This window comes from Centruroides vittatus, unplaced genomic scaffold, assembly GCF_030686945.1.
Source record: "Centruroides vittatus isolate TY-2023 unplaced genomic scaffold, ASM3068694v2 contig_391, whole genome shotgun sequence".
NCBI lineage: Eukaryota > Metazoa > Arthropoda > Arachnida > Scorpiones > Buthidae > Centruroides > Centruroides vittatus.
In genome coordinates, this window is record NW_027122207.1 from 704,614 (window position 1) to 720,380 (window position 15,767).

Genomic DNA, 15,767 nt, shown 5'->3' on the forward strand with positions numbered 1-15,767 from the left:
AACAAATTGCTTCGTGTAATCATTTATTCAAGAAGTTTTATTTTAAAAAGTATATAAAAACCGTATAAATAGCTATTTTCAGTTATTCCGTATTTAGTAATATTGATTCATTTAGTGAGAATGCTCTTTCTTACTATAAGTAATTATTGATAAACAAAGGGCCTGTTAGATCATTCAAAATCGTTACTCCTCCGAGCATAAAAAATAAATGACTTTCAGCATAATAATGCGTCAGAATTTCTAGTAACTCACAGGTGAGTAAGCACATCAGTCATCTGTTCCAGCACATGGATCACTAAATAAAATTCATTATACAATGACAGCTTCACATAGTAACTACTAATTTTCGTTAACGAATGGCATTGTCCGTGTACACAACTAATACCATTCTGGCTACGTTTAAGTATAGGATGCATTGTTTTCAAGGTTACGTGATATAAATATTAATACAGCATTTTTTCCTTGGTCATTTTATATAATATTAACTTTATGAAATCGATACATGAAAAGTTCAAAGGCTATAAAAATCTGTTAATGAACTGCTTTATAATAATAAAACTCGTATATTTATCTAAAAATAAAGTTTTTAAGATGGAAGAAAATAAGGTCAATTGTAAATATATACAGCAAGTTATTAAAATTTGTGCCGCGGTGTTAAAGATTGAAAGGTATCCTGTAAACTCCAGACGGTTATCGCGTGTCTTATGACATTTTATCCTCAACACATTTATAGTTTTAAAAGTAGGTCTTGCGTAATTGTAGTTAGAATGAAAATAGTCGTCATAAAATATTTGCCGAAAGCATTATTTGGTAAAATAACGCGTATTTCCATTAAAGATACGATCAAACTTTAAAAAACATTGTGACGAACTAATCAGTATTGTACGCACGTCTCCAAAAATGACAGTAGGAAGTCTACTTTGCGCAGAAATAATCGAGTAGATTCTATATATAATCGATCATTATTTATAATTTAAAGAACTGCCAAGAGTTTGAAGAATTCATATAAAAATAAAAAGTGTAAGAAGAAAACATGATACAAGCTTAAATTTATCATAAGCTTTTTATAAGGGGAATAATTTCTTTAAAAGTTTTCATTGCTCTCTTTATTTTATTTTTGGATCAAAGTAGCGAATAGTATATGTATTTCATAAGTTGCTGTATAAATTAATGAATGATTTAAATTTAAAAAAAATTGTAATTATGCAGATAGCATTAAAATATTTTAGTTTATATGTAAAAAAAAACTATTAAAATCAATTACATTTATGAAATAATTAATGCGTTATAGGAAGTTGCACAGCCGCAATCCGTCGAAAAAAGGTTGAAGACTTGCAGTGGTGTTGATTATCCTGTTATTCAGTTCATCGAACATTTTCTTCGCATATTCGCAAATCATTATGTAACATCTTTTACATCTAGTTTGTATCCAAGTTAATCTTCATCTCGTTTTTTCCCTGAATTTTTATTTTTAAAATTTGTACATGTTCAAAATAAAAAATAAGGAAGAGCCACTAAAAGTTAATTCCTTTTTCTATTATACATAAAATTATTCAAATGATTAAATACGGTATAACGAAAGCATAATTGAAAGTTATAGTTTTTATTATAAAATATTAATATCAACCGTATATTTTTTGAATATATATCATAATTATAATCTTATTAAATTTCACGTGTAACTATTTATATCTGTGGTTACTGTTTTTAAACCATTTCAATATAACTTCATGTAAATGATAGCTTTTAAAATATTTCAATAGTTAAAAATAGTTAAAATATTTTGGTGTAAGGTTTTCACGAAGAACATTAAGTTAATAATAGTACTCGTTTTCGTGATTTTAAATCATTATTGTCGTGAAGACAGTAATAATTTAAATATTCCTATTAGCCCGTTAAACAATATACGAGATTATTACGTTGTTATGACATCGAGTTAACGACCTTAAAAATGTACAGATGTCTTTTTAAACGTGTATAATTCGAAACAGCCGTTTAAATTTGCATAAAAATTAATTTTCACTACTACTTTGTCCTATGCAAACTTAATAAGCAAGATTTAATGTGCCAGTGGCAAAAATTATTTATTTTAATACGACAAACAATAAAATGTTCATTTAATCGCTACACTCCATAATTGTATAATAATTCATATTTTTACAGTCAACTCTCTTCTAATTTTAACATTTATTATGCTATAAATAATAATAATAATAATAATTATACTCACGTAAAGTAATATTTAAATAACTAAATAATCTGCATTTACACGGTTAAGATGTGGAATGACTACAGTGGCACATATTGTATTGAATAGAATATATTCTATTCAATTATTGTTTACAAATTCCAACTGAAGAATGAAAGTGGGATATCTTTTCACACGATAAATCGAAGTGATTAAAAGATAAGTATATTTACAAGTTATTGCAATACACATACTTTTTACAATATAACTAGTAGACATTTTTAAAAAATTATTCGCCTTTGACAACTTAAATATCACGATAACTCTCGCAGCACGGAGAATAAAATATTTTTTCGTTGTCTTAACATATAGAAAGCTGTACAGTATTTTGCTCTTGAACTGGAACGTTAATTCTAATGTAATGTCGAAATATTTGCACTTTCAGAATTAGGAGTGTTGGCGTGACATTTATGTAGCTCGTCTAATAAATATATACAATTTAACCATGCGTGCCTCTCCGAATCGGTTAATGTATTTAGACGAAAGCTTTTTTTACTTCTTGAGCTTTTTCGCGAATAATTCCAAAAGATATCTGTGTTTTCCATAGGTGAATGCTGACGACCTACGTCATCGTTCTGCGATTTATCTTTCCACTGATCTTTCGGACGCTCGGATTTGGCTGGTGGAAGCACAGTTATTCTCTTAACAGTTTTCTTTCCACGGATATCCAGGGTTTGTTCGTGTAGTGTTGAATTATTAGAAGGTTTAATATGAAACTTACTAGATCGTTTCGTACCGTAAATTCGAGACGTCTTTTCCTTAGTCGGTTTTATTAAATGTTTTCTATCGTTCCAAGGCTGGTAATGAGAATAAGGATGTTTCCTATAATACACATAAGGAGGTGATGACAAATATGGCGAGTCTTTATAATAAATAGGCACTTGATAAAAATGAGCATCCGAATACGATCTGATTCGATAACACTTTGCTGTAGGATAGAAGTAACATTCGGATTCTAAACCTTTCTTTTTTTCTTGACGTTTCTTATACTTTAAAACAATCACCACTACACACAAACAGATAATACTAAATACACAACACGATCCGATCAAAATGTAAGCTAATTTTTCGGTAGTTAATTTAAATTCGCCATTGTCTTCGATATCATCATCTTCGGATACATCCCAGGAAGCCACCGTTTCTATATCAGTAGGAAATTCGGTATTGGTTATGATTCGTACCTTACCCGATCGTTGATCCGGTAGCAATTGCCTTTGTTGTCTCGAACCGTCCACATCCATTTTGGCATTTCTCTTATCGTCAGCGGAAAATAACGAATTGTTAACACTTCCCAGAACACTATAACATTGTAGACCGTACAAAAATAGCAGCCAACGTGCAATCGTCATGCTACATGTGCGTACCGAGGAAGATCGACATCTGTCTGAGAAACGGAAACAACTTCGATACTTTCAAGCGTGACCGATAACTCCCCTTCTCTGGGGAAAGTCTAAAGCACCCTACTCACTCCTATAACGACTGTTACATTGCTAAATGTTGTAAACATCCGTCCGACTGCTTGATAAAACGAGACCTTGTTTATGACGTCACGCGACGTTTCCCGCAAGCGCACTACCAGGCCAGGAGGCTACTGTAAAGAGGTGGTAACTCCGCGATGCCTCGGGGTATCAAACTTTCACCGGAACCCTGCAGCTGAGCAAGTATGCAGGGTCAACGATCAAACTCTTACCGATACTTAAATCTAGGTATCACGTGGTACAAAACACTTAAAATGGTTTAATTTAATGCTTTTGCCATGCAAACCTGAGCTGTTAAGACTTGTTTTGATTGAGATTTCAACGGAAAGTAAACTAGATCCGATATAAATGACATCTCTATTCTAGTCTCTTTGTGTTGATATCTGTTGCATTTTTGGTGCACGTATTTAACAATAAATGTGATAGTGTTGTAAGCTTCTATTGGGAATATATAGAAATATCAGTCAATTTAAATTTTTTTATGAGTAATCATGTGCTATTTAACATTCTAATAGCGGAAAGAAAGTATTTTAAGTTTCTTGAAACAAGAAGAAAAAAAAGAAACGAATAATTTGTATGTTGCCTTGGAGCAATTCTTCTTACAACTTTTGAAAAATTTTTAACATGTATTTCATTCAAGCGTAAAATCAATCTAAATTCCTTAAATGAATAAGCCATCTAACGAATTTAAATACACATAATTTCAATCAATCGAAAATTTGATGCGTTAAAACGTTAATATTTTTGTAAGTCAGATCTCATTTTCATATCGTGCAATACGAAAATGGGTTGGGTTATTATATGTATTTTTCAAACTAGTTTAAACTGGTTACGATTATTCGTCGTTTAACCTAAAAAAAAATTTATTAGTTAAACACAAGCTATGTCGTTACAGATGTTGATAGCCTACCAAAAGGCGGGTTTGCCCGAGGCGAAGAGAACAAGCTTGTATAGAAGAGAATAATGTGCATGCTTCGTATAGCAATATCATTAATATGCAGAAAGTTAATTAAAGAGAAGATCTTTCCCATTGTTCAATCCGCAGTGGCTTTAAAATATCATTAAGCGATAACATCGAATCTAAATATGAATGTTGCCAATGAAAGTTGATACATCCGTTAAGAATATAAAATAATTAAAAAGTGGATATTGTATGAAATTTTAATAATTATTCCGAAAAAAAGCATTGTTTATATTTCCGGGAAACGATATATAAATGTTAAACACGCTTTTTCCAAGGCGGAAATACCAAGTGACAATAGGTAGAAAACTAACCCTCCTATGTTAGGTTATTGGACTGTGGATGTATTATCCAGATTTACAACAGTTATTATTTCATCATACAGATAAATTCATCATTATACAATTCTCGAAAAAAAAACAAGAAAAAATTGTAAATATTTCTGAATGTAGGACTAGGTCATGTTTTAGATCCTAGTATGTAAGTTAATTACAGATAATTAAATGTTATTTATTCTTAAGATAGTCTACAACTCGACACGGTAGTCTTTATTCAATGAATGTTATAAAAATTGTTGAAAATATAATAAAATGGCATTCATTTTTAATGGAAGAAGAGATTTATTATTATTTCATAAAAAAGTAATTGTGAAGTGAATGAGGTTATTTATTGTTTTGAAGAATGGAAGAAAAAACTTTTTAATAAAATAAGTTTAGCGATTCTAAGAATAAAAATATTTATTTAAAAAGAAAATTTTAAAATATAAATTTTATTTTTTATTCTTGTTAACAAAGATTGAAATATTTGAATATACAGGCCTATATTTTTTTAAGTTCGGCTACACCAAATACATTTATATATAAATCAATTTTTAGCAGAAAAATTCGAGGTTGTAATTTATTTTTCTATATATATATATATATATACCTTATAAATCGAAAATAATTTTGCAATTTATCTGAAGAAAATTATGTACTTTCTCAAACAGTTGAACCTCGACGTTGTTGCCCCGTCACACTTTGTTTCCTAACTTGGAAGTTTGAAAATCATTAGAACAAGGTCTTTGAAGAATGGTGCTTTTTTATAAATATTTTAATTGTTTTGAATCATGTTTTTTCGCTATTTTTTCTCTCTAAATTAAAATTAACGATTATTTCAAATTGATTAAAGTGTAATTTTATACAACTAGTAATGTGCTTTCTTCGATTATAATTTAATAAAGAATGTATTAGTCTGTTATTTATGATTGAAAAATGCAAATTATAACAAGATTTATACATTTTTTTTTAAACTATGAATTTTAAAGTTTATATAATTTGTAATTTATGAAGATGTAAGATATATCATAAGATATATCATATACAATTTATGAATATTACATGAGGATTTTTGGACGTATGAAAGTTTTTAAAATGCTACTTATATAAAAATAAGAAATTTTTAATACTTTTGAACCATTTTTGGTTAAAAAGACATAACTGCTGTACACTAAAGAAAGAAAATTATCACATCATTAATTTCATCAATTATAACAAAGTTAAGTTTAATGATCTTAAATCTCTTATCCTGAGAAAGTTCAAGATGCAATGATTACTGTAGATCATTAAACTTGAACTTTTTATCTGATACATTCTATTGATTAAGTAAATTTGAAAGCATAATTAACTTATAATTTTCTTTAACAAACATATAAAATTACTATATGTTGTTATAAAACAATCAGATGAAAAGTATAAAATTATTAATAAAATTATCAGTATTAATTAATATATTAAAATGTTATAATCACTGCAGTAGACAATACTATTTGCACGAATAGATTTTATTTAAACAATATAAAAATTAATAAAATATTGATATAAATACAAATTTTATTATATAATTTTAACTGCACAAAATTAATACAGAGATTTCAAAAATATTTTATAATCAGTACAATTAAGCAAACCAACTTATTTTATTTTTTGTCAGAATTATGGAAAAAAGAAACTATATTTATAGAAAATGAAATATATATAATGTATGAATAGATGTTTATCTATATAAAAGAAACCTGACGTTAAATATTTTTAAATATATATATTAAATATATACAGTTTTTTTAAAAATTACGCGCATCTTTTAGCTTTTATATTTTAGTTTATTTAGTTTGAAGAGACTTAAAACAAAGCATTAAAAAAAGCTAAAGTTATAAAATAATCAAGTTTTCTAATCTATAGATAATGAGCAAGAACGGATCTAGAGGAGGGCGATAGGGACAATCGTTCGTCAACGAAATGTTTTTTATTGTTAACAGTAGTTTCATTATTTCTTTAAAATAATACTTATATTTTATAATTTTATCATTACTTTCCAATGTTGTTACGTTTTTATATACTATAATTTATTTAAGCAATTATTAAAGCGATAAAACTAAGCCTATATATTGTTTATTTCGTTATATGAGTTAAACATTGTTCCCAGATCCAGGAACAAATCTTACTTTGTTTCTAGATGGTAGATATGTCTTTGATCATGTATAACTTTTTTTTTATAATGTTACATTATCTTTTAGATATTATATATATATATATATATATATATATACATATATATACATACATACATATACATACAAAATTTTATGTAAATGATCAATTATATCGAATATGTCGTTTGTCTCTAATGATGTAGAGTGTACGGTTCAATTACTTTAATTTCATTTAGGGATCGTTTATAAATTGCGTAACGCCATTTTTGTACTTTTTAACTACCATCCCATCCCATGTAACGCTTTGTAACAATAACCACATACCATCCCCAAAATTATATTTCCGCATTTCCTCAATAACCTCTAAAATTGCCATGCCCCTTAATTGTAATAACAGTTAAGGAATAATACACAACACGGAGTAATAAACGTTACATTATTTTATTAATTACATGTATACTGTACAAAGCAGTGACAAAAACAGTACAGTTCGCTTTGCAACATTTTTTTTTTCTTCTTCTTTCATGCTCGTGTTTTGGTGACAACAAAAGTTATAGCTAAATCTGAGAAGTTTTCGCCATTTGGATAAAATCTTAATCTCTACATGTTTAACAAAAACCACCAGTCGATTTAAAAACTCATTACGTAACATTTTTTAAACCCCCACTCTTTGTAATACATCGTAACGATTTCCTGCTTACCCGTCTACCCATATCTGCGTTACGTAATTTATAGACAACCTCTTATCCGAAATGTCTCTTAAATCTAAATTGCTAAAAGCGACATCACTTTTAATTGACATTTTTTTTTTTTTTTTTTTTTTACTTTTTTTTGTCCTGTGAGCACTAAGGTCTTATCATGTCATTCACGGTTTCGATCATGTCTACAATTGGGGTGCGGTCGATTGGTGAGAACGGAACCCAACATATTGATGAGTTATACAGTTTATCTTTGAATTGATATGCAGCTTATCTTTGAATTGATACAATCCTGTGTTGAAACTTTGAAGTTTTTGTACCCTATACATTTAGTTTGAGAATTAATAAATATACAATTTAACTACAAGCACGAAGATCAGACAGAGGCTTTCAGTGCTCTCAAGCGTATCACAAATAATTCTAACACATAACGCACACAAATATGCAAGACTCAGGGGTCGATTCAAAGGGGTGTGCGGGGCGTAGCTGCCTTTCTGAGGATTTTTCCGATTAAAGCCGGGTATCTCAGGTAGTAAAAAATTTTGTAAAACATTGTTTCCTTTCTGTACCTCCTCTAAAGATTTCTGGATCTGTTATTGGCAGGAGTAATATGAAAGACTATGGAAAAATGTACCAACACTAATAATTGGGCATTTTTTCTTTAAACTTCTCTCTTAAGCGTCAAAGGAATTTTTACAACAGATCCGTCGCGGTTCTCAATGAGATAACTAGATTATGAGGAACAAGCCTGATATATCTGAACAGACTACTTTGAAATTTCCGAGATCCAACTTGGTATTTGTCTGTCGCTCTGGAGACAGACAAATACCAAGTGTTATGGCTGTTAACAACGGATATCAGATTATTCTTTCAAGTTACTGGTGTGCAGAATTTATGTAAAGATATGTCCATTTACAAAGATAATAGTCTTATACATCCATACTGTACTTTACATCGTTTTCAAAGTGACGTCGCTAAACAGCTAAAATAAACTTTGCTTTGAGTTATGAGTTATAAAATTTCGTATTTGCATAGCTATGGTAAGCTTAAAGATTCTTTTTTCGTTAATTTCCTGTCGAATTCTATTTAAGATTTTATATTCAATACCTGGCAAACAATATTATTTCGAAGAAATTCCTATGCAACAAATCTTAATCAAAAATCATTTTTCAAATTTTTGTTGAAACAATCGATATTTTTACAAAAAATGATCCAAAGGAGAAAGCTCAAATTTACCACCGACGATATTGTATGATAATAAACTTTTCATGGCCAAAATGAATATTTTATATAAATATTTGACATTAAAGCCCGAAGATTCAGCGACTGAATAAATTAATTCCTCCTAAATTTATAAAATGAAAATTTCATTTAAATTTTTATATTGAAAATAAAGTTGTATTTTGTTTACTTCAACTTTTTAAAAATTTAATAATTGAAAAAGTGAAAATTAACTTAGTTTCTTAAAATATTACTTAAAAATTATAGTCCTTGTGATTCTTTTTGGTGCCTCAATGGTGTCGTATGGAAAATTGTGTATAAATTTCATTATGTCAGAATATGTTCGTTTTTTACGAACATACTATGTATTCCGAAATAAAGGGATATTGTAATTGGTCTGAAATAGGAAGTCAAGTTAAAATAATAGCCTATAATATTTATTTAAAAACTTCTAAAAGTCCAAAGGAATATCAAATGCTGTAAAAGTTTCCACTTTTGTATAAAAATAACTTTTTTCGATTGTTTTTCCTCTGCAGAAACTAAGAGAATCCCTTTTGTACTCATCACCGTTTAACGGACAGACATCGAGCAGTTAAAAAAAAAAAAAAAAAAAAAAAAAAAAAAGCATCACGCGTTTGGTCAGGCCTGCAGTTATTCAAACTGGTGAAAGACGGGTCCTATGTCTCTGGAACAGACCAAAATAGTTTCGTAGTTTCGATTTAGACTCGAACCGCAAAACACGTCTATTCGATCAAATAAATACCGGAAACAAAATATTTATGAAATTTATTGGGTAAAATAAAATATTATTGTCAAAATTTAAAATTCTACTATATAATTAATTTTATTTATATGGAATATGAGCATAAATCTTTATTGATAGGTTAAAATCTTACAAATATATACCAAACATACAAGTATTTCATATTTATTAAGCATTAAATTTTTCACTTTCACAATAACACACAGATTTAAATATTTAGAACAGAGGGAATCGATTTATGCTAAATGCAATTAAATATAAAGAAGAATACAAGCCGAAAAAGATGAAAAAACTTATCCTGCCTGGCTTTAGTGTTTTATAAACAGTTTCCGGTGAACATCCGGTTGGGCATGCACTGTGAAAAGAGCTGCTGTAGAACATCTTTCACAGCTTTCTTACTTTCTCTGCTTTCGTTTAAAGATGCTCATAATATGAGAGTTGCTATAAATATGTGTTATAAAATTAAATTTTATTGAAAGTTCATGAAATTAAAAACTTATGGATGGCTACAGTCAATACAAATAATTCAGGGTCATAAGAAGGAGAAAACAGTGGTCCGACCAAAAAGAAAAAAAATGGTTGTCATCTTAAGAAAGCTTTTAATCATACTATAATGGGGCAGCCAGGTTTTTTTTTTTTTTTTTTTTTTTTTTTTTGTAACTCTTTTTGCCCTGTGGGCAATAAGAGGGCTCTTATAGCAATCCCATTATGGGTTCGGCCAGGCCCACAATGGGGCAGCCGGGTGGTGAAGGATGGGTACCGATATATCCGGACGGACCACTCTCCGAAAAATTCCTGGGGAGTTTTCGACCCGTCCGGATTCAATCCCGGGTTCCCCAGGGCGGCAGGCTGCTAATCTTGACCGCTCGGCCATCCGACCGCCCCAGTGCGGTCGGATGGCCGAGCGGTCAAGATTAGCAGTCAAGATCCAGGTTGTGGTGGATGGTACCCAAGATATCTAGGACAGATCCCTCTCCGAAAAATTTCTTAGGTTTTTCGATTTCTTAACCGCATTGGCTATCCTATCATCGGCAGAATTGCATGAATATTGCATGCAATATACCCAAGATTGAGGGCGCTATTATCCAGTGATGAACTGATCCATTGGAAATCCGAGAGTTTTCTTGCGAACCGTTCTTTATTTTAATATACGTTATATTTCACTCGAAAAAATAAATCAATACGAATAGACGTCTGGCTCGCGGCAAACGCAGATTATTACTTAAAATTTTTAAATAATTCGGATGAGCGCCGCCATGGAATGGCTCAGGCAAGCTGATATTCGGCCCGCCACTATGTGCATTTTGTAACTTCTAATTTAAAAATAATTGATGACAACTCGACTCGGCATGGCCCATATTGGATTAATGCTCGCTACTGCTCAGATTCGAACCCGGGTCTCCAAAGCGGTAAGCCGACGTGTAACTGCTTCGTCCATACGGCCGATAATATATATTATAAATGGGCCTATGCATGATATATATCTATCTCCGGCCGAAATTTCTTTTCAATTCGACGATGCTACTTTATTACTTTATTCGTTCTACTAAATATAAAAAACAGAATATATTTACATTTATAAAAATTTTATTTTAGAAATTTAATTGAAAAATTTTCTTATATATGCATTCAAACATATATTTTCTGATGAGATATTTTGGCGATATTTTCTTTTTTTTTCATAGCAATTTGGCAAAAAGTGTAAAGAAGCGACACAGGAAAGCCGGGACCAGCGTGGACACGCGGTTTGAGCTGACTAAAAGAGGTAAATTTAGAATGAAAGCGGAAGATAGTGTTTTAAATTCAACTAATACATAAAATCAAATGTAATAGGAAAATATACCATTATTATATTGATCGAGTTGTCATAACTTTCAGTTTGATGACAAATGAAGTATTTTCCATACATTGCATAAGCCACTTGTTTACAGTTTGTGTGAAAATTTAATCACTTATTTTAATTATTTTACATATGAACATGTTATGTAATTTGAGCAATAGGTAAACAACGAAATTTTACAAAAAAACAACGTAATTTTCAATTACTTGAAAATAAATATTATTTCAGTTTTGATAAACTTGTCGTTAACTTTTGGTTTCGAAATTTAAAAATATTTATATACAATCAATACTAGTTTTACATTAATAATACCCAAAATTTGGCACAATTCTAGATGTGTGTGAGGGGGTTGGGACCTTAACAGGGCTGTAGAGCATATTAATAGGAACAAAAAAAGTCTAATAAACCATGGGTGTATGGGCGAGCCTTTGCGAGATACAGGCCCCCCAAAATGACTATATGTGAACTTTTCGAGACCCTCAAAAATGGGGTAAAATTTAAAAGTGAAAATTTTCACAAGTACAACTAAAAATTGCATTTTGAACACTCTGTTACAACTTACTAGGGACTTCTAAAAACCCCCTAAACATGAGGGTGCCACCTCTCGATCGCTAGGCAGCAGAAAAATCTGAAATGGCATGGAATGCACTGTGAAAGGCAAGAAATCGTAAATATTATAACTTTCTTATTTTTGGTCTCCAGTTCAAAAGTAGGGTATCGTTGAACTCATCTCGGTCTCCTGAGTTCAAATATATACTCAGTCCCGAAATTCCATAGGTGGTAATCTATACTACAGCCACAATCTTGTTAGGATTGTAGCCATTCCTTCACAAAGAAAAGAAGAAAAAAATTACGAGTCCAGGAGTGACACTTTGTAGATTTTTGGTCTAAAACTTGCTTTCTGCAGTGTTGAATGATTTGCAAAATTAAGAAAAATATTGGAGCAGTATCCTAACTTAGCATTTAAAATTATTATTTTCCATTTACAAGAAAGTGTGCTTATATGAAGTGTATTATCAACATGAAGTTATTTGTTGACATATTTGTGCATGAGATTGATGCTGCATACACTTTAACAAAATTAAACTGTTTTATATATGATATGTAAATCTTAAGGTTATTTCTAGTCAACAGTTAAAAGATACTCATAGAAAATAAGATTCATTTTTTAGTATCTTGCTAAAACAAAGGATGAAAAGTTTTAGAGCAGAATATCTTATGAAGATTTTCCCTTTTAGGGATGCTGGAACCTAGCAAGATGTCAGTGGTGCCAAGCAGAGAGAGAATTTTTGGTTTCATTACTGGAATATCTAAATTTTCATATATAGGAAAATGTTTATAGTTTTTCACTTCAAATACAGGAAATCCTTGTTAGTTTGAAATTCAAGGGATGAAATAATCGCGACTTTGAATTATTGAGTTTTGAATTATCCGAGATTTACATATTTCTGTACAATACACAAATGCTACATAATTGATGAAATTTATTAAGGAAACAGTATACGGCTACATATACAGAAAACTATTTTAATTAATAATAATTAATAATATGAATAAACTGCAGATAAACAGCATGTGTCCATTAAGAACCTGAAAGGTTGCCAGATAGGTTTTATAAAAAGTAAAGCAGAATTCCTCAAATTATAGCCCAAATTATTTTTAACGTGGCCCAAAATGTAATAAGTCACCCAAATATAGTAGTCTGGAGCCTACAAATATCTCAATCTGCTACTTGTAATCTAATCTTGCAGTTCCAAAAACCTAGCTATATTTTATGAGATAAGAGAAAAAAAAGGGCTGTCCGTGCATAAGGTGACCCCTGAAAATGTGTTACTGGAGAAGAGAAACAAAGCCATATTGAACAGATTAGAGTTGTTCTTGGTCTATTGTTCTCTTATAGTATGGAGGCACTTTGATCTAGACCAGTGGTTTCCAAAGTGAGTGCTACTGCCCCCTCTGTGGGTAGTGAGTAAATCTAGGGGGGTGAATAAGCAAGTAGGTGGCAGGGGGCACTGGAGGCAGGGTACTGAACAGTAACTGTAGGCAAGGATTGGAGTCACTGACCACCTTTTCCTTTCCTTCATTAAAATGGATAAGAAGAAACATTGTGTTTAATGGTTTCCAGATGTGTAGAACAATGTACTATAAAGCCGTGGTCACACTATGCGACTTCTAGCCGCGCGGCAACTGCAACCGCGACGGCTGTTCCCGTTAACTAGTAATCCCCCCTCGAAAACCGGCGCGGCTGCAACCACAACTAGAAACAAAAAAGTTTGTTCTACTGGCGACGGTTGCAAACGCGCATCCAATCAGCAAACGCCTTTGAGCCACGTCATGCGGTGGCAACATTGAAAATAGTTCATCATGGCGGATAACAAGAATATGGATGACACGTGTATAGAATCCAGAAAGACAATCTTCACCCGTGATTACCGGTATATACCGGGGAATATAGAATCCAGGTTGATCGAACTCATCCAGTCTCACGAATGCCTGTGGGACTTTAATTCTTCATTTTATCGAAGAAAAGATAAAAAAGCGCAGGCATGGCGTGAGATTAGTGAAAGTCTCGGCGTTGATCGTAAGTACCATTTTTAGATTTCTGGATATAGAATGTTGATTGTTTTTAGTTTGGTAACGACAATATTGATTTAAATATAGCTAAAGGACTAAGTAAAAAATTCCACCATCTTCGAACGTTGTTTCTAAGAATTAAAAAAAAAGTAGATGACAGCAGGCGAAGTGGATGTGGTGAACACGAGGTATATAAACCAACGTGGGAACATTGGTCGTCTATGAGTTTTCTTTTAAATTCATACAAGAAAACGATGTCACCGCTGTCGTCATACGATGTAATTATATAAGTTATATATATTTTATATATTAAAGTAGGTAAAAATTAATTAAATATAGCCTATTTCTATTTATAGTTAAATCAAACACAATCCACTTCTGGCTGCATATCTGATGAGGCAGAAGAAGCAAATATAGATGTGCATGATGATAATGAAATGTTAAATGAAAGTATTTCATTGTCACCATGTACATTTGATGCACAGCCACCTAAGAAGAAAAAAAAGATGGCAGAAAAGGAGAAAGAAAATTTTTACAAATGTGCAATGAATGTAAGTTATTTAAAAATGTATAATTTATTTATTTATAGTTTACAGCTCAGAGTGAACAACTAAACAACTCAAAATTATTGAGTAAGTGTTCACTTTAGTAACTGATACTATAAATATTATACAAATACAAAGATTATTATTAAATAATATGACTGAAAACCTGATCTGCCTTTTCATTTAAGATTGTCTATTAAATATTTTTTCAGGCTCTCTGTAATGAACCAAAGAAGGATGTGTTCGATGAATTTGGCAATCTTGTAGCTGCCAAACTAAGAACACTTCCCCAGGAAAATGCCTTAGATTTGCAGATGAAAATATTTTCACTTATTGTAGAAGAAGAAAAAAATATTATGAATAATAATTAATTAATAAATATCTTTCACTTATTGTATCAAAGTTGTATTTCTTAACTCAAAATAGTGTATCATTTATAATGACATAATCATAATAATTCCAAACTTTTTAAATATTTTTACATTTCACATTTATTATAAATAATTTTATAAACAAATTTCATCTCATTGCCATTCTACTTGGCCTACAGTATTAAAATATGTTTTGAATTCATCACGGATTGCTTTTGCCACTGTTGTTGATGGATTTAAATTACGACTGCTTTCCAAGGGTGTAAACTGTTGATGTTGCTCTCCAAAGTTGTCACTGGTAGCAACTGTGAGATAAGATTTTATTTTTATTTCCCGTAACATGTTGTGAAGAACACAACATGTTAGGATGATTTTTGCAGTCTTATCCGGGGATAATAAAATCACTGTAGAGAAGACTCGCCAAACAGAAGTGAGGATGCCAAATGCATTTTCGACAACTCTCCTTGCTCTTGATAATCTAACAATAATTTCAATTTGAATTAAATTAAACAGTTTTCATTAGTTATACACTAATAATAATAATAAACTGTCTTAAATAATTAATATTAAATAGCTCTTTTACCTATAATTAAAGATG

General features: G+C 30.7%; 2 protein-coding genes across 2 annotated transcripts in view; both read left to right on the forward strand.

Annotated features, from left to right (window-relative positions):
- The first annotated feature begins 11,499 nt into the window (after positions 1–11,499).
- Positions 11,500–15,767, forward strand: part of IleRS (Isoleucyl-tRNA synthetase) — a 74,847-nt gene continuing 70,579 nt past the window's right edge. The window contains exon 1 of the mRNA XM_067271018.1: positions 11,500–11,604. The gene's annotated coding sequence lies outside the window, so the exon portion shown is untranslated. The remainder of the gene's footprint in view (positions 11,605–15,767) is intronic.
- On the forward strand, positions 14,044–15,200 carry LOC136975919 (uncharacterized). Its single transcript, XM_067271084.1, has 4 exons — positions 14,044–14,260; positions 14,341–14,531; positions 14,610–14,804; positions 15,011–15,200. Exons 1-4 carry the CDS (start codon positions 14,044–14,046, stop codon positions 15,167–15,169), a joined length of 762 nt encoding a protein of 253 aa, XP_067127185.1. The 3' UTR covers positions 15,170–15,200.

What these genes read in the sequence shown, in the direction of transcription:
- LOC136975919 (XM_067271084.1), top strand. Translation starts at nt 14,044, where the DNA reads ATGGCGGATAACAAGAATATGGATGACACGTGTATAGAATCCAGAAAG. An exon ending in TGAAAGTCTCGGCGTTGATC is followed by an intron (nt 14,261 to 14,340) that starts GTAAGTACCATT and finishes ATTTAAATATAG; the next exon opens with CTAAAGGACTAAGTAAAAAA. An exon ending in TTTACAAATGTGCAATGAAT is followed by an intron (nt 14,805 to 15,010) that starts GTAAGTTATTTA and finishes ATATTTTTTCAG; the next exon opens with GCTCTCTGTAATGAACCAAA.